General features: G+C 35.4%; 1 protein-coding gene and 1 pseudogene across 1 annotated transcript; both read left to right on the top strand.

Annotated features, from left to right (window-relative positions):
* The first annotated feature begins 93 nt into the window (after positions 1-93).
* On the top strand, positions 94-8,131 carry LOC113045073 (transmembrane protein 71-like). Its single transcript, XM_026205207.1, has 10 exons — positions 94-191; positions 2,409-2,459; positions 2,550-2,598; positions 2,759-2,968; positions 3,750-3,940; positions 4,036-4,212; positions 4,315-4,381; positions 4,709-4,767; positions 5,288-5,337; positions 5,432-8,131. The coding sequence occupies exons 2-10, from the start codon at positions 2,429-2,431 to the stop codon at positions 5,453-5,455; spliced, it is 858 nt and encodes a 285-aa protein (XP_026060992.1). The 5' UTR covers positions 94-191; positions 2,409-2,428; the 3' UTR covers positions 5,456-8,131.
* Positions 8,132-12,268: 4,137 nt separating this feature from the next.
* Positions 12,269-21,986, top strand: LOC113045067 (tripartite motif-containing protein 16-like; annotated as a pseudogene).
* Positions 21,987-24,798: the final 2,812 nt, after the last annotated feature.

Below are 24,798 nucleotides of genomic sequence, written 5' to 3'. Positions count from 1 at the left end.
GAAAATATGTAATAATCTGATCAAATATAATTGCATTACTGGTGCGCGACTGTGTTGTTCAGATAAGTTTTGTTTTGAACAGTGTTTTGAACCCCCATCATCAGAAGGCGTGGTTCTTCGTGACTGTCAGTTGTTTGTAGGGAAGCGGACAGACTTGATCCGCACCGCTATCCGCATTCTCCCCGGTCTAGGTAAGTTGCTTTTGTGTTTCTTAATCTTTGTAGTTTCATATGTTTTGCACAGTAAATGGGGAGCACATACAGCCCTAAAGAACGTGGCGAGAGAAAACCGGATGTTAGTATCGCATTACGCTTCGGCATAATCATTTTATAGCCTATATTATCTACAATGTGGGATTTTACATTTTAGATTTTACAGTATAAAATCACAACTGGATATGCGTGTGAATGTTTCTCGTGCATCTCGGTCAGGCCCCCCATCCATGCAGCGTCGCGTCTGAACAGAATTAAACTAACTGACGTCAGAGCACGAAAACAACGAAAACGCCAGATTTCGTGTAAATATCACACAATTATTTATTCTGACTAGAGAATATCCCCTTCAAAATAATATATTATTATTGTTCTGAATTGAGAATATCCCTTCTATTATCTATTATTATTACTACTACTGTTATTATTATTATAAATATTGTCAATTTATTTATGAAAGTACCCCATGGCATAGACTGTAAGGTAGACTTAGAACCTTAGAACTTAGAAACATACATTGCATCTTAAATCAGTAATAACAGAATTAACGTTAACACAGCTTTTGCATATTTGTACAATATGCTGTGAAATATGTATTGTTTTTCTATTCAGCCATACATTGGTTAAATCACAATTTATCATTGTTTAAGTGAGTACACAAGAACGAAAGTAATATAAATAGATAAATTATTAAATTATAATTGTCGATAGAAATACATTTTTATTTACATTTTGAGCTCTGTTTGTGTGTTGCTATGCATGTGTGTGGTTTTGTGGTTGGCACACATCTCTGTAATGAGCTGTGATATTGCAGCTACTCATTTCACTTATGCTCTGCATATGCTAATTCTCTTATTTTATGCATTTGCAACTTTTAGTTATGCTAAAAATATTTTCTTAATGTTAAAGTCATTTTGTGTGTCTAGCTCACAGAGACTACAGGAAATGAGTGAGGGTTTGGGGGACTTTCTGTACAAACTCAAAAATAAGTTGCAGAAGTTAGTCATGTGATCACTCTGGGAACAGATTTATTTAGAAAAACAAATGAGCTGCTTTGTGTGTGTATGGGGGGGGGGGGGGTTGCGAGAGCAAGCGAGCATCTGTTATTGTACTCCCTCATTTTTTGCCGTTAGTCTCCTCTGCTTCTCTGATAGCAGCTGCAACTCACATACATGCACAATACTCTGTTCATCCAATCAGTTTATTTCAAGCCAGGAAGTGGTTAACAGGAAGTACAATATATGGTCTCCTCCTACTTTAACCTTTCTTTTACTGTATATGACTTTGACAGCATCCTCCCCATTTGGATCATCATGGCTTCCTGATCCCCCTCCCCATCCTACTCTCTTTACATTCTGTCAGACACCTCTCCCCATTTTTCATTAAATGATTCATTTTATTTCATGAAATACATTTTATTGTGAACATTTGCTCTATTTTATATAAATATTAACTGGAAAAAGAAAAAAAAAACTTTTTCTTTCCTTTCATTTAACCTAATTTTTTTTTTTTTTTGAAGTCCATTGCACAAAATAAAAGTGTAGCATAATTTAACATTTTTCTTTATTTTTCATTTATATTGCATATTTAATTCTTAACCATTTTTATATCATCAGGATTTAAAAATATATATATATTTAGAAAAATGTACAAATGCACATCTGTTTAAGACTTCAACAGAAGTTTAAGTATTTAAAGTACAATTATGTAGTTCTGTCTTTTGTATTGTTTTTCATTAATGGTTCTTTAGCTCTACAGCAGAAAAGTCATGGATCTGTGAATATTGTTCATTTGGCCTTGCTTCCAGAATGCAAATGATCGTATGTTACTGACCTGTGTCATTGCCAGTCTTTTTCATGCTTCTCAATCTACATTTATTACTGATTTATACATATATCAATATATGTTTATTTTTGCTTTAATGTTATCATAGATTAATTTATGTTTTTGTTGTTGCATGACCTTAATGTGAAGCAAGGAATAATATTTTTTTTCTTTTATTTGATCTTTGATTTAGTATGTTTTTCATGTTGCATGACCTTAATATGGTGCAAGGAATTATTCAAGAAAATCAATGTGAAGTAAGAAACTAATAGAAATAGTTCAAAAATTGTTTCCCGTAAGCTGTACACACATGCTAAATTATGTACAACCAATTTTTTTAAGCACAATGTTATTTTGTGTTTATTATTACAGGTTTAACAGCAACGTGAGCCATGTCTTTCTTCTTTAAAGGAGCGGTTACAAGTATGTATGCCTTCATATCATGTCACTCCCATTCTTCCTCTCGTGCACACATTCTTTGATAAGATTGACCTGACCCGATGTTTGTTATAGGTTCTCCAGTTAAGACCAGAAGGCAGGAGGCTGAATATATTTGTCAAAGGTACAGGAATGTAGACAAACAGCAGAAACATATATTTAAAATCTTTTCTTGTAAATTTCTTTAATTATATATGTAGTGCTAGTTTGTGCATTCGTAAAAAATAAATAATAATAATAATCATTGTGTGTGTGTGTACATTAATGCTGTTTCTCTCTTTCAGTCTTGATGTTTCCCACATCTGTGACTCCCCCTTCGAGTGTTTCTCCACCAATCCGCTGACAGGCTCTGTGTGCGTGTGCCGTCGAAGTCCCCGGCTACTAGCCAATGGTTATTATGTTCTGACAGAGGACAGTTTTACAACAGATGACGAGGGTAACGTCACTCTGACTCCCTCACACACCAGCGTCTCGTACAAAGAGAATCTTGTCCGGTGAGATTTATTACAGCGTTTATTTTTGTTGTTGTGTGTGTGCAGTTTTTTCATTCCAGCTGTGCTATACACTATACACTATACATTATACACTATACTCTTGCACCTGTAGCCACATTCTATGTTGTGACTGTACTATATTCACACTACATTGTAGGCATATTAACTGCCTTAGCTTGCTAAAGAATGTTTACATTTTTTTATTTTAATAAAATGCATTTTCAGAACTTTTAAAACAAATGAATCTATTTTAAGTTTAAGTATCTAAGTATTTTACATCTAATATGGAGTCTTACATCTTATGTGGAGTCTTTTCAGTGATTGGTACAAAAATGAAAAGTAAAAGTTTTTTTTTTTTCAGGTGTTTTCTGAGCTGTATCATTGAGCTGTCATTGTGATATAACAACATATATTATTTAAAAATTAAGTGGTATTATAATTTATTTAATATATTAGAAATAGGCTTTGATATGAATATTTCTCATAGTATTTAAATGGTTTAAACTTTTCAGGACTGTATTTTTACTGGTTGAAATATATTATTTTTCAAATACAGATGTGCTGTGAATTCAACTTTCACATACTGTATCAAAAAATAGTTGTAAGATTTTGCAACCCCTAAATGCCCAGAGTTTTGCCACGTTTTTCCAAATTATTAAAAATTTTGCCTACATAATATAGAGATATATAATGGTGCAAGAAAGAATATGTCATGAATATCAATGCCTGTGTCTCTCAGAGTTAAAAAGCTACTTCAAATCTGACATACTTTGTTTTTTAGCATATTCAGACGAAAGCATGGGGCAAGAAAGTCACTGGCAAGTCTTCTTAGTGATGTTAACCAGTCATGCCAATCCTGGCAGGAAGGAAGTGTATTTAGAAGACCTGACCCCATTACTCCCCTCCTGTCATCATCATTGGATGAGCTGGATAATAGCTATGAGACAAACACACCCCTCAGCTTCACATATGGTTAGAAGGCTTCTAGTTTTGGACTTCAACATCTTTGAAAATATTTGCCTGTTCATTTCTCTATGAATGTTTTTGTTTCTTTATATCTCCCACAGACCCTGTTTCCTCCCCTTATAAAATGCCTCCTCAGACTCAGCTAGAAGAGGAGGAGCCTCCACGTGAGCCATGCTCCGCCCATGAACAATCCAGCCAATCAGTAAGCGGCCTCCTGGATGTTCCTCCCCCATCCATGTGTCACCTCAATAGTTATAGCTCATCCAGCAAGACATCAGGTGAGAAAGGGCGAATGAAAGAGCTCCTTGCCTACTATGAGTTTTTGATGAATATGGAAAAATAGAAACAGCTGGAAACTATTTAAATTATTTTTGTTTCAGAAACTGTGCTCTTGAAAGTCCTTCTCCTCATCCTAACTTTGTGCCTCTGCATTGCCATCTCCTCCGGGTAATGAAAAGTGTGTGTGTGTGTGTGTGTGTGAGAGAGAGAAAAGCTGTAAATACAGTACATACTTCCCTACAATATAGTACCGTAGTCAAAAAACTACAAAAGCCAGTTTCTGCTTTTTATTATTAATTTTAAAATTAATATTAAATTAACTTTTTATCTCACAGTTATGACTTTTTCTCATAAAGTAATTACTTAAGAAGTACATACTAAAAGAGTATGTGATTTCAGACACAGCCAGTGAGATTTCTGTCTGTTTGGCTCATTTTTTGTGAAAATGGGTGGAGCTTTACTTCTAATAGATTAATGACATAATAATCCTCACAGATGGCTGCTGGGAGGTGTTTCTGCAGCAGTGGCGTTCATGGTTCTGCTTTCATCTATATGTGAGTAAACAAATTAAGTAAAATAGCAAGCTTAGTCACTATTATACTTACATAATATGACATTTTCTTGAATAAAAAAAAAAAAACATGCAGCATGGGCCTTGTACTTTAAATTCTGTTCATCCAGATTTGATTAATAAAAGTGAATTACACACCAGAATTAACCAGGTGTTAAGGGAAACAGACTGAAAAGTTATTATATTTTAAAAGTTACAAAGATTTTATTTATTGTCTTAAACAAATTGCTCCAATGAATTTTTGCGCAATAAAAAATAAAACATATATTAATATATTGGACACAAACACACACACACACACACACACACACATATATACAGTATATATATTCATGTTGGTTTCTGGAGCAATATCCTTGTTAAACACTATTTTAGGAAAACGCTTCCATAAACCTATTAGATTTAAGATGGGCAGTCAAAAGTTATTTTATGAACCTAACTTCTCTACCATTTATGAGTCAAATAATGTAAAATCATTCTCTCTGTCTCTCTCTTTCTCTCAGGTATGTTGAAACCTGGAACTGCAGTGCGCTGGAGAAGAGCAAAGACTGAGGTGAGAATCTGAGTACAGATTAATAATAGACTCCTGACTTTATGAAATGGGACTCGAAGTAAAGAATTTAACATCCGGATTGTGTCTTCATCAGGACATCACCTCCAGAAACGAGTGAGGAGGAAGCACACACACAGAAACAAATCTGTGTGAAGTCTGTCCTGAGGAGAAGTGAGTGTGTGGACACGCATCCTGCATCAACGATAAAAATAAGTTATAGATGAGTTTTTGTAGTGGTGTTTGCACTGATCAGCTAAAAGTTCTGAATATAATAATTACTGAAGAGTGAAAGAACCAGTGATGGCAGATGACTGTCACAGGAAATGTTACATGCTAAGATTAGCATGCATTTTTAAATAGATGGACATATCAAGGAAAAATGATAATTCTGTAAATGTTTAAGAATTTGATCAGTTTTCCTAAATGAAAGACTGGATTGCATTATGAGGGAGTCTTTGAGTCAGTGGAGATGCCCTGCGTGACAAAGCATAGAAGTGTAATGTATCAGTGGGGTTTATAAATGCATCGGCTTGGCTTGGCATTATGTGTTATTGCCCAGCTTGTCTTTCAGATTATCAGATTCTAAAAAATATTTACTGCAAAACTAGTTTAATATAATATTATAATGACTTTGCAAGAAATTGTAGCAAAAGAAGTGCCAATTTATCTTTGCACAGATGCCTCATATTTGTCAAGTGCCTTTGATATACAAAATGGGAGAAGTGTTATTACCATTTTCAAGGGTTAGTTATTTTAAAATTATTTGAAATTTTAAGCACAAAGAGCTGCTATCTGGAGCGCAATAATTAGATTTTTTATAAAAGCATTGCACTTAAAATAGGATTTAAAGCTCTGATTTCACATGGACTTAAGAAAATTAAACTCTGTTTGCAGGGAATTAGTGCTGCCAAAGGAGAACATGTTCTCGATTTACTTTGTCACGTTCACATAAGGCAACTTCTCTCACAGAAAGTTAAAATGAGTAATTTGTGAGTAGGAAGCAATGTCTGTAACAACATGACCAAAATGCATTAAGTGCAACTGAACTTGTATCCTTTGAAGGGAATGGCTAATTTCTGATATTTTTATTAGGATGATGAATTTTTTTTTTTATTACAAAGAGTCAAATGTTTTAGGACATGGTGGAGTTTTTAAAAGGCAGCTCGGTTTTGAAGAGTGTAGACATTCATGAGGAAACAAAAGCAAAGCAAGGATCAAATGAAGTTTTTCTAAAGCATTACAATTTTAGAGGTTTAAGCCTAAAAATCTGAAATCAAACATGTCTGAGACCAACCCAAGGTGAATAAGTGAATTAATCAAATGCATTTATCTTAGCCAATAGATATCGAATGTGTTAATATGAATTGTATTGTCTTTGGTGTTTATCATAGATTTTTTTGTAGTGTCCATGAGCAATGAAACAAGAATGAATATTGCTCTATAAAAAGTCCATTATTATTGTAAAGTGTTCTGTAGAAAATGTGTCATCGTGGGGCCAATCACAGAAAGTTTAAAGGTAAGGATGCTGAAAGGATGTAAGCCCTTTCTCAGCAAAGCCGTTCATTATATTATACAATATCATATTAAAGGGCTGACGATGCCACCTATGGGGCAAAAGTTAAAAGTAATTCTATTTACCGACATTAAAGTGCTTGTGCTTGTCCATAAATCCTTATCAGGAATGCTATGTCCAGATGTTGAATGCTGTATCAGATATACAAAACATTTGCATTCTATATATATATATATATATATATATATATATATATATATATATATATATACACAATTAGAAATGGGATCAAAAATGTTGAAAAATACAGAAAATAAAAAATGTGGTTTTATTTATTAATGTTTTTCAAATTATATAATTAATAAGTTACTAGGTACAGAGTTGAAACACAAGATGATTCCAATATGATTGTTTTAAACCATTGACATATTGATTGGGTGTAATTTAAATGCAAAAGCATGTTGAAAAATTAAGATGGAACTGCAAAAAGCACATCTCCAGTTTGTACTAAACAGGACTCATAATGTGTTCACTGATCAGTAATGTGTTGAAGAATACAGCGCAGCAAATTATTATAGAAAACATGACATTATTTCTCTAGGGAGAGATGCCTTTAAGCTTTGATGACTGCAGTGAACCTGTTACTGCATTTAACAATCAGTGTCACAAAAGAGCTAAAGATTTACTGTAAATAGTAAAAACGTTAGTTATGTATTATTCCACTGCTTGTGAAAGAAAAATGTGAAATTTACGTGTCTCATGTATACACTGAAAACTATAATCTTTAAAGTAAATTCATTTATGTAATTTGCACAAACATAAATTGCCATGTTAGAAAGTATTAAAGGAGTGAAAAAAAACCCTGTATTGTTAATTTTCAATAATAAAGTTTTATATATAAATATAATAGTTTTTGTTTATTGCTTTAATCAAACACCTTGTCTTTTAGCCAGATGTTCTTTAATATTGTTGTTTTAAAAAATCATACTGGATCATAATCACTGCAATTGACTGTTGTTGCTCTTGCTAATGCAATTAACGTAATGCAATAGAGTCTGCATTGACTTGAACTTACACATTCTGACAAATATGCTCCAGGTATTATTAAAATTGGTTAAAATTGGTAAAATTGGAGAAACACAATTCATTTTAAAATAATCTCATGTAATGGAAGCAGGACGAGAAATTAGGCCTTCAGGTTATTTTTTAATCTGTTCAAACATTTAATATATTTCATAATTCACTTCTGGGCTTTGTGTGTTAAATATGGATGTTGTGCCTCTGGGTTTTGTTAGTCACAAATTCATAAAACAGGCTGTTATATTTAAGTATTTATCTTATTTAATCATTCAGTGGCTAAACCAAGAACAGTAAATCGTAATTTCCATCAGTTCAGTAATTTATTGTAGATCTGCAGCGTGAAGATCTCTGCATCTGCTCGTGACCTTTAGGACTGAGAAATTATGTCAAGAATTTAAAAATGTCATTTTCACTATAAACAGTTTAGAAACATAGTGTTTGCACTTACCACCTGTGTTTTAAGCAGCCTCATCAAGTTTACAATAACCTAAAATATATGATATGATGAATAAGTTTTATATAAACTATGGGATTGTATTGACATCATATTTGCCTGTCTTTGTTTTACTTGTTACATAATCAAGAATCAAATGCGTCAGACACAAACCATGTTTTAGAGGAACCTTTAAGAAGTCTTCCATATAAACACACTCCATTTTTGACTTAAATTCCTGAATCACTTCATCTGGTGTGTTTTCATTACGAGCTGCAATGGAAGACAGACATGCATTCATTATGAATTATGATTCAGTGAAACTGAATGACTTTGCAATGGTGACTTTACATCCAGCACATATACAGTATTAGATGATCCTTTAAGGTTTCAGGGGAGGGTTCACACTGAATTGCATTCAGTTTTCATTGCTGTCAAGCTTAACATGTTGCACTGATCATGTAGGTGAAAGAATACAATGATTAAACATGATACTGACCAAACAGCAAAGCACTGGCTTCCTCGCCTTCATCCATAAACAGTATTATGATGCATGAAGGGCAGTTTATGAGCTTGCCATCCCAGATCATTGCTAAAGTTTTGTAATCTGTTCCCACATTGATACATTTAAAAAAAGAAATGAGGTCATAATAAATAATTTATCTTTTGAAATAATAACAATTAAATTAATAATGATTATGATTATAATGGGTCTCATGGATTCATATTATTAACCCATTATATAGTACAAAACAGTGTTGAATTACTGTGTTTCAGACTGTACATCAGTTCCTACCGGTTCTGAACAGAAGCGGATCCATCATAGACGAAGGAAAGTAGATCCCAGTATTTTTGTGACACTGATCTCCACTGTGATAAACAAAAAGATTTGATATGGTTGAAAAACCTCACATATTAGAACAATCATTTCAGTGTCTGTGAATGACTAAATTATCTATATCTATCCATATTTACAGTATATTTCGTTGTTGTTTCGTTTTTACTGCCATAAGAACCCCACAAAGTAGTATAAAAAAGGTTGTGTGTGTGTGTGTGTGTGTGCGCGCGCATTTTTTCACTCACATGCGAGTGATTTCAGTCACTGTCAGGGTGTTGTTCGCACCTTTCTGAATGTAAAGAACAGAGCTGTCGGTGGTCTTGAAGGACTTAAGACCTCCTTCCCATGCAGCTGCTGCCACAAAATACCAAGAGCCCATATACTGCACAAGACAAATATACATAATATAACAACTGATGAAAATATTTCTTATAAGTTACTAATTAGCCACTTAACTACTATGAGTTATTGAGGGAAATTCAGCACAAAGACATACAGTATATTTTAACAACTCTGGACTCTTCCACAAAAAAAAACAAAAAAAAAAACTAGTTGACATTACTGTGCTGCAGTGTATGTATATATATATATATATATATATATATATATATATATATATATATATATATATATATATATATATATATATATATATATATATATGTATATATATATATATATATATATATATATATATATATATATATATATATATATATCGCACACATAAAAAAATAAGGTCTTTTCAAGCCTCTTACCTCATCAGTATTAATAACAGCGGTGGAGAGAGGAGCTGGAGGAAGACATGGCACCATGACTTGTATCCCAGCGTAAAACAGGCTGGTTAGTGAACTCACAACACCCCATAATGTGCTCATGAGCATGGCTGCATCAGTGAGATCACCTGGGATATACAACGAATGCTGATATCTTCTAAGTGATAGATGTTTTGATAGAGATGTTTTAATAACGGTGCTCAGGGGACTTTCACCCTGATTTGTTGGCTTTTTTTTTTTTTTTTTTTTTTGCTAGATAATCTGATAATGTTTAATTTTATGTTTGTCAGGGTAATGTGCAAATACACCCCAATACGCCTGACCTTGTCCTGGACCACTCTCTCTACCCACGCAGAAAAATATGCAATGCAATTCAAATGGAAGACAATGTGACAATATGGTTTAGTCTGTCTCATAAATAATTAATGATGGTACCAAAAAAAAAAAAATCAGAACTCAACAGTAAAGAAATATCACATAAGAGATAATTTACTTTTTCTCATAGACAGTGACAAGTTTAAAGGAAAGGACATGGAGACTTCTGCTTAAGTCCTGCTATATTTTTCCATTCAATATGTTGATTGTGACATTTGGATCAAAGTTGACTTGCTCTTCAGTGGAAAATGCAGCCTTGCTTTGATTTGACCAATTACATAATAATTATTTTAATCTGTGTCTTTTATGCACAAAGTATGCTTTTTAAAAAACACATTTTTTAATTTCTCTTGCTAAAAAAATCTGTTATTTTTTCACCAATCAAAGCAATGGGATAGTTGAAAAATGAAATATCTTTGAGTAGAAAAAATAAAAAACTAAGAAACTAAGACCCTTGAGCATACACAGTTGTAGAAAAAATAAGAGACCACTACAAAATAATACATTTCTCTGAATTTATTAGACTATTTGTATGTAGGCTATGTGTTTGAGTAAAATGAACATTTTTGTTTTAATCTAAACAAACACTGACAACATTTCTCGCAATTTCAAAATACACAAATTGTTATTTATAGAGCATTTATTTGCAGAAAATGACAACTGGTCAAAATAACAAAAAAGATGCAATGTTTTCATACCTCAAATAATGCAAAGAAAACATGTTCATATTAATTTTTAAACAACACAATACTAATGTTTTAAGTATGGAAGAGTTTAGAAATCAATATTTGGTGGAATAACCTTGATTTTCAAGCACAGCCTTCATGTGTCTTGGCATGCTCTCCACCATTCTCTCCTAGATCTCTGTCTAACCATTAGATGTCCAAGTGTTGGGCAAAGCTGAAAATTGGACTCATCAGAGAAGATAAATGTACTCCAGTCCTCAACAGTCCAAAGGTTTGTCTTTTGCAAACCTCAGCCTGGCACTTCTTTGCTTCTCGTTGGTGAAGGGCTTTTTTCTAGCTTTGCACAACTCCAGCCCTGCCTCTAGGAGCCTGTTTCGAACCACCCTCTCCATGCACTTCACCCCTGCCATTTACCATTCTATTTGTAGGCCTATTGATGTCATCCTACTGTTATTGACATTCAAATGAGTTGGCGTTCATCCCAGTCAGTGAAGCTGACCCCAATGTCTGCAGCTTGACCTCATTCTTATGAACTGCTGGCTTTTACATTTTAAGAATAGAAGCAAGCTGACTCTTACCACCCTGGCAGTAAAACCAAAATTTAACCCTTCTTTTACTCTCTCAAAAATTTTCTTTTCAACTCAATTTGCATGGTCAATAATTAGATTCTTATTACTTTTGAGATACTTACCACTGTTTTTGCCATCTGACTGGTCCTATTGCATCTGGCCATCCAGGTGATCACCTAATCAGTACTTCATTAGGCAGAATTCCACCATGTAATAGTGGTCACAGATTCTTTGATTCCATCCAGTTGATCGGAAGATATCAAACATGTTTTTGATGAGCTGATTTTAGAACACATATTGTTTTCAGTAGTCTTGTCTTCTAGCAACAAGTTTCTGCACGAGTTTGCTGTGATCAGAACAATTTTAAAGTCTGGTAGTGTTTGATCATCAGTCATTTAGTGTATGATGAACAGTTTTTCCTCTGTGACTGTTACAAAGTCAGTAAACGGCCTAGAATTTTAAGATCTGTTCAGTTTTTTAAAGTCACGTGTTGCAAGCCTTAAATAACATGATTTAGCAAGATTCTAAACAAAAGTTTCAAACATATCAAAGCATCATAAAGTGGTATTTCGAAAGCTATTATAAATGTTTTTTTAATAGTAGGCTGCCAGATGATTTCAAAGTATGCTGTAGACTGTGTACTCAGAAATGTAGGCGTATATGCAGCTTGCAGACACGCCTGTTTTGCACATGTCTCTTTCACAGAACCAGTAAATCTTGTACTCTCAAGTTCAGGAAAACGAAACTTATTGTCCTTTCGAGATTGTACCTTGAGGGATTTTGGTTGTATGCTTACTTTTGACTGTATGTGCAATGCGCATGCAATAAAATGGCAGAATCCAGTATTCCAGTTGCTAAAGGCCAGTTCAACTGTTCAATCTGTCTGGATCTACTGAAGAATCCAGTGACCATTCCCTGTGGACAAAGTTACTGTACAAGCTGTATTACAGGTTACTGGGATCAGGATGATCAGAAGGGAGTTTACAGCTGTCCTCAGTGCAGACAGACCTTCACTCCAAGACCTGTCTTAGGTAAAAACACCATGCTGGCTGAAGTGGTGGAGAATCTGAGGAAGAGAAAACAAGAAGCTGCTCAACTTGATCACGGTTATGCTGAACCTGGAGATGTGGAGTGTGATGTCTGTACTGGGGAGAAAAACAAAGCCATCAAGTCATGTCTGGTGTGTCTGGAATCTTACGGTCAAGATCATTTTGAGCATCATGAAGAATTTCACTCGAAAAAGAGACACAAAATGACTGATGCCACTGGACAACTGAGGGAGATGATCTGCACTCTACATGATAGGCTGTTAGAAATGTACTGCCGCACTGATCAGTGCTGTGTATGCATGCTATGTATGCTGGATGAACACAAAAAGCATGAAACTGTATCACCTGCTGACGAGAGGACTGAGAAACAGGTATGAAGTAAGAGCAGACAACGTTTGGCTAATTCCTGCAATCTGCATTAATTATATTATATTTATATAATTGTTCATATTGCGCCATTGCAATGTTTATTTTTTCCTGTTAACATTAAGCCTACATGATGACACTTCAGTGTTGCTTTTAGCATAAGATTTCAAAATTTTATTTAAGACATCCCATGTTTATTAGACTTAACGTCATAATATCATAACTTATGATGTCATAACATTTGTTTTAACAGTAACAAATGTGTTAGGTATCGGAAAGAATAAGTTTTCACACCAGGGTATGGGTATTATTATAAATAAATAAACAAATGAACAAATAAATAAATAAGATTAAAATTATTATATATTTTTTTAAGAAAACCATGTTACAGAAACTACTCTTACCCACTCATACAGCAATAACTATTAAAAACCCAGAAGCCATATGAATATAAATGGATTTAAAAATGGGATGCAACTTTGAAATAGATTTCAAAATCAGAATTGAGACATTCCAAATATATAAAAGCATTCCTTTGCTTTTTTAAAATATCATTATATTGTGAAATTGGTGTAACAGAATATGTTGACATGCTTTAAAGAGATAGTTCAAAATTATGTAGTTAATAACTCATCCTCATGTCGTTCCAAACCAGTAAGATCTTCGGAACACAGTTTAAGATATTTTAGATTTTTGTCCGAGAGCTCTCAGTCCTTCCATTGAAGCTGTGTGTACGGTATAGCCTACTGTCCATGTCCAGAAAGGTAAGAAAAATCGATCAAAGTAGTCCATGTGACATCAGAGGGTCGGATAGAATATTTTGAAGCACTGAAAATACATTTTGGTCCAAAAATAGCAAAAACTACGACTTTATTCAGCATTGTCTTCTCTTCCGTGTCTGTTGTGAGAGAGTTCAAAACAAAGCAGTTTATCATATCATATCGGTTCACGAACAAATCATTCAATGTAACCGGATCTTTTTGAACCAGTTCACCAAATCAAACTGAATCGTTTTAAACGGTTCGTGTCTCCAAAGCCCCTTTCACACTGCCATTCCGGCAAATACAGGGGTAAAGTGTTCCTGCAATTGTTCCCTGGTCACTAGATTTTGGCTTCTGGCTTTTGTTCACACAGCGCTCGTCCCGGGTCGAACCCCGCAATCATGGGCGGAGTTTGGGGGGGGCCAGAGCCAATTAATGCCTGTCTTGTGCTTTGAAAAATAAAAATAAATACAAAATTCATATTTTCTAATTTTATTTGTCCTATCTTATAATTTTTGTGGATATAATGAGTAAGTTTAGAATTAATTATTTTTAATTACTATATTGAAAAAGAAGCTTATTTTGGTGGACTTCAAAGTATCGCGGTAAGTTACGCGAGTGGACTCTCTTCTCATTCTGTTCCTGCTTTAGTCTACATGCTAAATAAACAAAATGGACATTCGTCATTTTTTTAAATAAACCCACTAGTAAAAGTGTGGAGTTTTCTAACTCTAGCACTTCAACCATCAATTCCACTGCTGCTACTGACACAGCAACCAAGGCCGGTGTAGCAGTCGATTCTGTTCCCCTCTGAATGTCTGTTTCCCCTCGGGTTGCCACGTCCGTGTAATAAACCCAACCAAATAGTTAATCAAACATTTTCCCAAAGTAGCCTAAATTCCACGGATTTGGCAACATACCCGCATGCAAATACACCACACACACCTGGATGTAAGGAAAGCAAAAAGGGACAAATTTCTTGCTACACTGCAGCATAGTAAAATGATTCTCACACTCCCGTTTATGTTCTTTTTTTATTATTATTATTAATCTTGCAGTTGTTCCGTTATTTTTGTCTTATGTTTTTACATTTCAAGTTGAAAAACCTCTCGTCTTAAATGTATTTTCAAGTTTAAGATTTAGGACGGTATTTTGAACTATTTGACTTGCCATACATCCAGTCACGCTTCTTGCGCACACTAGTTCTGATCATACGTATAGTAACTCTGCAACTACGCAAGAATTGTAGTATGTTTGCGTAAAGGGAAACAGACATTCCGAGGGGAACAGAATCGACTGCTACACTGCATCTGCTGGTAGGTGCCCCCCCCCCTCCACACACACACACAAAAGTGAAACTCCGCCTATGCCCGCAATGTTACTAAGTCCCCGACCCGGGTTCAATTCGGTAATCAATCCCGGGACGTGGTTGTTTTCACACAGAAGGCGACCCGGCAATGTTCCGGAAATATTGCGGGTCCGACGTGCAGTGTGAAAGGGGCTCAATAGGCATTAATCCACAAATGTCTTAAGCTGTTAACTTTTTTTATGTGGCTGACACTCCCCCTGAGTTCAAACAAACCAATATTAATTAATATTCATAATTCATTTACTCAAACAGTACACTGACTGAACTGCTGTGAAGAACGAACTGAAGATGAACACTGAGCCAAGCCAGATAATGACTCATTCACTAGTCAAGAACTGTTTCTGTCAGACGTGTCCGAATCGCGAACCGAGGAGCTGATGATACTGCGCATGTGTGATTCACCGTTAAGCAGACCAACACCAGAGCCTGTCTACGGAGAGCCTTCCCACTCCTTATTAAGTCCTATTGTACCGAACTTTGGATGCAGTACCACCAGAGTTCCACTGGGGGTGATCAACATGAGTGCAAAATGAACGGGAGTCTATGGGGCTAGACAGCTAAATTTGTCCCTTTCACCCAATTGCCATTGACAAATATCAGATCTGATTGTAGGTTTGGCAAGTTCAACATGTGTTATAGGTCGAAAGTTGAATGAACGAGTTGTTGTTGCCCATAACACGCTAGCATTCTGCTAATGAATGTGAATGTGTTTGATGTCATTGACATTTTAAAAGACTTTTTAAAATCAATTAAGTGACTATAAAAAATCTAACACCATGCAATGTGTAATTTCTTTGGATCTCCTTTCGAATACAACATTCAAATTACTAGACAAAAAATTATATCTTGAGAAAAGTGGATTTTGAGGGGTATACCACCGTTGACCTTCATTCATTCTGCACTCCTGTCCTGTGAGTGCCTTCATATGGAATCAGAGTGGAACTGCAACCAGTTAAGAAGCCGGAAGTGTAGTGAGAGTGAAACTTCTTGCCACATTAGACATTCTCTGCCGGCAAACATAGCACCTAAACCAAACTGATTCTTTTGGTGATTGATTCTGAACTGATTCTGTGCTAATGTTATGAGCCCAGGTAAACCGAAGGCTTGAATCAAGGGCAATCATCGCTAATGACGCCATTACGTAGAGCGCAAAAGAACCGGTGAACCGTTTTCTTCAACCGGTTTAATGAATCGAACTGTCCGAAAGAGCTACTGGTGATCCGAAAAACCGATGCAACCGATTCTTGACTCGTGAACGGATTCACGAAAATCTTCTAAAGAAATAAATTAAGAAATTTCTTACGATAAATTCCACAATGTTCGTAAGAATGTTCTTAAGTGCAATTCTTGAAAAAGTCTTAATAAGTTCTCAAATATATTCTTAAGAACAAGAACAGCCAAAATAATGAATACATGACGCGCTGCTAAACTCGCCGCCATGTTGATGGCCTCCTTTACTGTTACTCGGACTGCTGTGCAGTGTCAAGACATACTCCAAGTGTGTCTTCATTTGATTAATTAAAAATCTATTTCAACCATTGTAAACCGTTGCTGTATTGTGTGGTGTAATAGCGCAACACATAATCGCCATGAGGAAAATAAAATGAGAATGAATTAACTTTCCACCGCTTTCCTGCTTGGAGGCACGACCACGAAGACCATAACATCTGAATATTAACTTATATAGCTTAAGTCAACGATGAAAATAAGGGAAATTGAAAGTTTAACATGATATTTTTCTCACAAAACAAACAAGGAAGCCGTTAATAGTGCCGATTTTGTCCACATACCGATCCCTGCATAAATCCCACAACCTTTTCTCAAAGGTTCAAGCTCTTCTCGTTCAACTTGCTGTATGTTTACATTCGCGAGGCCAGCAACATGGCCGCCACGTCCCAGAATGCAACTCGGCGCCCAAGTCCTGTGGATTACCCTAATAATCATAATAAGCATGCACAATAGACTGTATTTTTTTGTCGAGACTTTGACTGGAGCTCAGCTTAACGTTTTTAATGCGGCCTGTTTTTGAACAAATACTTTTAAAATAGTCTAAATAGCCTGTTTTAAGCTGGAGCGATATGTTTCATTCATTTTTGTGCAGTGTTTTTGCACTCTCATCTGAGTGAAAGCTTCCAGTATTTAAGTCCGTGCTTCTACAGCAAATGCTTTGTGAGCATTCATATGCGCTGAATACTGCCAAAGATTATGTATTTATAAACTCAAATTAACGTGTTCAATTAAAGATAATGAGTTTTGAAGTCAGCAAAAGGCAGCGTCACACACAGGTCAAACATGAGCGATCATGTTTACATTAACAGTCATCACTGTCCCTTCAGAAAACTTGTGTATTATATGTAGATGTTGTTTTAATCCCTATATAATAATTAATTTGAAATAACCAAATAAATTCATTAAATAATTATTATTGTTTGGGATTTAAGAAAAGTCTGGGTCTGTCCTAAATTTAAGAAGTTATTTACGATGATTTTTAAGAAGATTCTTTTCAAAAATTTGAATTGTTTTGTCTTAAAGGGGGGGTGAAATGCTCATTTTCACTCAATATCCTGTTAATCTTGAGTACCTATAGAGTAGTACTGCATCCCTTATAACTCCAAAAAGTCTTTAGTTTTATTATATTCATAAGAGAAAGATAGTCTGTACCGAATTCAACAACGACTCGCTCCGAGCGGGGCTCGAACCCTGGTCTCCAGCATGGGAGGCAGATGCACTAACAAGGAGGCAGAGATATTTTAAGCAGTTTTACTCATCGCCTGTGGTTCCAACACACGATCGTGACCCATATAAGGAAATTCCACTCCATCTAACGTCACACAGAGCCATACTCGAAAAAAACTTTCCGAAACTTGTGACAAACTGGAAGGAGTATTTTGGGAACAAAAATACTCCTTCAAACGTACAACTTAATTTTTGAAACTTTGTCCATGTTTAGCATGGGAAACCAACTCTTTAACAGTGTAAAAAAACTCAGTATGCATGAAATAGCATTTCACCCCCCCTTTAACAACAATCTTAAGAAAAAAGATAAGAACATTCTTAAGAAGATTTTTTGGGGAATACGAAATATTCTTATCTTTTTCTTAAGTAAGAAAATAAGAATAAATTGGCAGTTTAAGAAGAATTTTATTCTTAAGAATGCTTTGTGAATCCAGCCCTAGATCTGTATTCTTACCATCTTGTCTGTAATAATTTTGTGAATTTCAGTTTCATATATTACTTCTTACAGAAACTCTTGGAAGAGACCCAGAAAACATTCAAGCAGAAAATCCAGGAGAAAGAGACAGAGCTTGAGGAGCTGAGAGAGACTGTAGAGTCTCACAAGGTGAGTTTTGAGCAGAAGAACAACTGCTGTCTGCTGAAGAAGAGCTGTTTGAGACTCAGTTAGGACTCTTCTCCAGTCAGTCAGTGAGGAGCCAGTGCTGTAGCTCCTTCAGTCCCACTGAAGAACACTGTGGGGAACAGGCTGTGTGAGGCAGCAGTAAGAGCTGAGTGAATGGACTGATTCTAATGCTTCTCTCTCTGTGTGTGTCCTAACAGCGCTCAGCACAGACAGCAGTGGAGGACACTGAGAGGATCTTTACTGAGCTGATCCGCTCCATTGAGAGAAGACGCTCTGAGGTGACACAGCTGATCAGAGATCAGGAAAAGGTTCTTGTAAATCAAGCTGAAGGACTCTTTGAGCGACTGAGGCAGGAGATCGATGATCTGAAGAGGAGAGATACTGATCTGGAGAAGTTTTCACACACTGGTCACATCCACTTCCTCAAGGTAACAGATCTGAAAAATGGAGCATTAGTGCTAGTAAGGTATTTAAAACACTGCAACATTCAGGAATCTCATTAAATATTTTCTGGTATCTGATTTTCTGTTTTTGTGTCTGTGTAGAGTTTCCAGTCTTACAATGTCCCTCCTGCACCTGAGAAATCATCTAGCATCGCTGTCAGTTCTTGTCTCTCTTTTGACGATTTGACCGCTTTTTTAAATCAAATGGAAGAGACAATTCAGGATGTTTTTAAAGAAGAAGAAGAAAAAATACTTAGGAGAGGTAAAGTACTGAGACATGAATTTAATCTTCAAAACAAGTCAATGTAATTATAATATAATATAAACCATAATCCTTCAAAACATTGTATTAAATAGGTAGATGAAACTGAAATATTTTTGGATTGAATTTGTCTGTTGATTTTTCATAGTGCGATATATAAAGATGTTTCCCACTCCTGAATATGAAAGCAGGAATGAGTTTCTACAACGTAAGTTATTTTGAGTTCATAGATAGAGTCTATTTATGAATACTGAAAAATCACAGTGTTAATTCAGTTTGCTTGATTGAATTCGCTATAGGGAAACATGACTGTCTTATTTGTTCATTTACACTGTTAAAGGGTCAGTTCGCCCCAAAAATGAAAATTATGTCATTGATAACTCACCCTTATGCTGTTCCAAACACGTAAGACCTCCTTTTATCTTCGGAACACAGTTTAAGATATTTTAGATTTAGTCAGAGAGCTCTCAGTCCCTCCATTGAAGCTGTGTGTACAGTATACTGTCCTTGTCCAGAAAGGTAAGAAAAACATCATCAAAGTAGTCCATGTGACATCAGAGTGTCAGTTAGAATTTTTTAAAGCATCGAAAATACATTTTGGTCCAAAATTAGCAAAAACGACGACTTTATTCAACATTGTCTTCTCTTCCATGTCTGTTGTGAGAGAAAGTTCAAATAAAAGCAGTCTGGTTTGCGAACAAATCATTAGTTCACCAAATCGAACTGAATCGTTTTAAACAGTTCGCATCTCTAATACGCATTAATCCACAAATGACTTAAGATGTAAACTTTTTTTAATGTGGCTGACACTCCCTCTGAGTTCAAACAAACCAATATCCCGGAGTAATTCATGCACTCAAACAGTACATTGACTGAACTGCTTTGATGAACTCCGAGCCGAGCCAGAACAATAGACTGACTCGTTCACGAGTGAAGAACCGGTTGCATCGGTGTTCGTCTCACCAGTAGTTTTTTCGGACAGTTCGATTCAATAAACCGTTTGAAGCCGTCACACAGACAAGGAAGAGAAGACAATGCTGAATTAAGTTGTCATGTTTGCTATTTTTGGACCAAAATGTTTTTTCTATGCTTCAAAAAATTCTAACTGACACTCTGATGTCACATGGACTACTTTGATGATGTTTTTCTTACCTTTCGGGACATGGACAGTATACCGTACACACAGCTTCAATGGAGGTACTGAGAGCTCTCTGACTAAATCTAAAATATCTTAAACTGTGTTCCAAAGATAAAATGAGGTCTTACGTGTTTGGAACAGCATAAGGGTGAGTTGTTAATGACATAATTTTCATTTTTGGGTGAACTAACCCTTTAATAACAGGCCCAATCAATAGAATGAATAACTGTGAAACGTGTGAAAATCACCTTTACTTTTTACTACATAGCATTTTATTCCTCAAACAAAACTGTCTTAGTCCAAATCTAATATAGTCCACCAGCACTGTTTCACTATGGTTCTTTGTTTATGTACTCCAGAGAGACTGTCAGTTGGTGGGGATATTACAACATTATATTCTGTTGCTGTGTTTAGAACTAATGCATTTTAATGTAATTCTCTGTTCATAGTTACTGTGTTCATTTATGGAGCACAAATATACAAAGCAACTTGCAATATTTAGGAAACAAATTATACATAGTAGACTTGTTAAGAATTAAGCATTTAAACAGAATACCCAAAACTTTACAGACAATACAGTCTATGAAAAGTATTCAAGAGACATAAGAAAAATAAAATGTAATACACATTCAGACTAATCTAGTAACAGGCATATAATTATAACAAATAAAAAGGGTACATTATTTTTTAGTTTTTATTTATTATTTTCACATTTCAATCACAAAAAAATGAAAAACAGCAAGCCAATTTGCAGATCTACTGATTCAAATATGTTTTGTTTTTAGATTACCAGCAGATCACTTTGGATTGGGAGACAGCTCATAATTACCTCAAACTGTCTGAGCGGGACAGAGTGGTTACTAACATGAGGGAAGACCAGTCACATCGTGATCATTCAGACAGATTTGATCATTTTATCAGGTGTTGAGTTTTAACAGTTTGAATGGACGTTGTTATTGGGAGGTTGAGAGGAAAGGTTCTGTCTATATATCAGTGTCATATAAGAGCATCAGCAGGAAGGGACGGGCTAGAAAATGTGACTTTGGATCTTATTATTTGTCCTGGAGTTTGTCCTGCTCTAACTACAGTTGTTCATTCTTGCACAGGGGTGGTAGTATTACACTCCCTGCAGTCTCCAGCTCTTCTAGAATAGGAGTGTATGTGGATCACGGTGCAGGAACTCTGTCCTTCTACAGCGTCTCTGACACAATGACCCTCATTCACAGAGTACACACCACATTCATTCAGCCTCTCTATGCTGGGTTTTGGGTTTACTATGGTGCACAAGTAGAGTTGTGTGATCCAGTATCCTCACTAGATTCTGACTAAATATATCATGGATGAGCAAGCTTTTTTTTATTTTTTTTCTCTCCTCATAAACAGATGTATTGTGTACATATATTTTTTTTGGGTTTGCATATGTCATACTATTCCCAATGAAGGTTTTTTTTATTTTTTTTATTTTTTTGTATAATTGCTTGTAGAGACTGTTGGTTGGTTACTCTGTTGTTGCTGTGGTCCTTTATTCTTTTTTCTTTCCTTATTTAGTTATATGTTGGAAAGGAATGTGTATAAAGATAAAATTGCAGACAATGATTTCTCTTTTAGCTTGTCTCCTTAATGAATGTAAACTTTTTTTATCTGTATAATAAAAATTGTTATAAAGAAATAAAAAAAAGATTTGTGTGATCCAACAACATAATAGATTATAGAACTTACACATTCCCTTTTCCACTGTCAGGTTAAATGGTTTAGAAAAGAACAGACTAATAATGAACTAATAATGAACTAAACTAATGAATTAATTTTTTCTTATTTGTTCATATACAATGTTTATATCCAATAAAATAGTCATTTAACAGTCTGTTAATTAGTGAAGCTGAATCATCATCTTTTCAACAAATCATCAGTAACTCTCATTTAAAGTTTCAAATATAAGACACTGAGACACAAAATTAGTCACTGTGTAAAGTATTAGTAATTTGTTTTAATAATTTAGTTTTTGCTCAATTGTTTTCCCCTGTAATTGTACAATGTACTCACTTATTTTGTAGATAACACCCCCAAATGTTGCTATTTGTGCTAATAATAATAACAAAAAACACTGGTTTATCCTGGTTTACGCCTATGCCTTCCTATCACCTCCCTTGGCCCTAACGGCTACACCATGACAAAAATCGATGAAAATGAGAAACAATAGACCAAAAAATGCTGATGAGCTGAAGGCCACTGTCAAAGAAACCTGGGCTTCCATACCACCACAGCAGTGCCACAAACTGATCACCTACATGCCACGCTGAATTGAGCAAGTAATTAAAGCAAAAGGAGCCCCTACAAAGTATTGAGTACATGTACAGTAAATGAACATACTTTCCAGAAGGCCAACAATTCACTAAAAATGCAAGGTCTTCCCTGAAAGAGACGACGTCTGGATGGGAGCACATGTTGTTCAAGAACTTGGATATACCTTTCAGCATTGATGGTGCCTTTCCAGATGTGTAAGCTACCCATGACACATGCACTCATGCAACCCCATACCATCAGAGATGCAGGCTTCTGAACTGAGCGCTGATAACAACTTGGGTTGTTCTTGTCCTCTTTAGTCCGGATGACATGGCGTCCCAGTTTTCCAAAAATAACTTCAAATTTGGTCTGACGACAGAACAGTTTTCCACTTTGCCACAGTCCATTTTAAATGAGCCTTGGCCCAGAGAAAACGCCTGAGCTTCTGGATCATGTTTAGATATGGCTTTCTTCTTTGACTTATAGAGTATTAGCCGGCAACGGCGAATGGCACGGTGGATTGTGTTCACTGACAATGTTTTCTGGAAGTATTCCTGAGCCCATGTTGTGATTTCCATTACAGTAAAATTCCTGTATGTGATACAGTGCTGTCTAGGGGCCCGAAGATCACAGTCATCCAGTATGGTTTTCCGGCCTTGACCCTTAAGCACAGATTGTTCCAGATTCTCTGAATCTTTGGATATTATGCACTGCAGATGATGATAACTTCAAACTCTTTGCAATTTTTCTCTGAGAAACTCCTTTCTGATATTGCTCCACTATTTTTCGCCGCAGCATTGGGGGAATTGGTGATCCTGCCACTCTGAGAGGCTCTTTTTATACCCAATCATGTTGCCAATTGACCGTAATAAATTGCAAATTGGTCCAGCAGCTGTTCCTTACATGTACATTTAACTTTTCTGGCCTCTTATTGTTACCTGTGAGGCGAGCAGGGGGTGCTCACCCTGTGATCTGTGTGGGTCCTAGCGCCCCAGTGTAGTGATGGGGACACTATACTGTCAATAAGCCGTCCTTTGGATGAGACATTAAACCGAGGTCCTGACTCTCTGTGGTCAGTAAAAATCCCATGATGTCTTTCGAAAAGAGTAGAGGTGTGACCTCAGCAGCTTGGCTAAATTTGCCCATTGTCCTCTGACCATCATGGCCTCCTAACAATCCCCATATCTGCTGATTGGCTTCATCACTCCGTCTCCTCTCCACCAGTAAGCTGGTGTGTGGTGGGTGTTCTGGCGCACTATGGCTGCGGTCGCATCATCCAGGTGGATGCTGCACACTGGTGGTGGGTGAGGAGATACACCCCGACTATGTAAAGCAGTTTGAGCGCTATAGAGATGTAAGGAATTATTATTATTAAGTGTAGCTCTCATGAAATCCAAAATGAGCCGATACTTGGAATGACATTTCAAATTGTCTCATTTTTAACATTTGATATGCTCTCTATATTCTATTGTGGATAAAATACACGTTTATGAGACTTTAAATAAAATTAAATAAAATTATTCCATTCTTTTGTAACTCACAGTTTGTACAGTGTCCCATCTTTTTTGGAATTGTCTTTGTTTATTAATATATTATATTATATTTATTTAATATTTATATTTGTATATGTATTTGTATTGTATATGTTTATGCAATTCCTTCTCAAACTCTGCCTCCACTTTATTGTGGTTTCTCACTTAAAACAGCATTTGTGGGAGGATTGCTTAAATTAAAAAGAACAAATCACACAAGTAATCATGTATGTAACATGTTTCACCATGTGTTATTTTCCTTGTAAATGTGACTTATTGCCACCTACTGGCGGTTTTAATTTTACATTTAAAATATAATTTCATTTTTTTCCCAAATTTAGTAATATTGGTCTCAGTTGTTTATTTACTTTTCACACTATCAAAATCTTCAGTGTAAATGCAATCCAGTAATTCTAATATGGCAGATTTTTTAATCACAGTCAAATAAGTTGTTTTAATTTTTTCAACTTTATTTTATGTGTTCTTGCTAAGAATGAAGCATTTAACAATATAAAAAAAAAATCAAAACTTTACGGACTACACCTTGTATTTTTATCAAATTTACCTAATATTTTACAGATTTAATACGGACTATACAATCTTACGTCTTTGAAATATTAGGTACATTTG

This window comes from Carassius auratus, chromosome 27 (assembly GCF_003368295.1).
Source record: "Carassius auratus strain Wakin chromosome 27, ASM336829v1, whole genome shotgun sequence".
In the NCBI taxonomy this organism is placed as follows: Eukaryota; Metazoa; Chordata; class Actinopteri; order Cypriniformes; family Cyprinidae; genus Carassius; species Carassius auratus.
The sequence above is the reverse complement of the archived record's forward strand: the minus strand, read 5'-3'. Positions and strand labels throughout refer to the sequence as shown.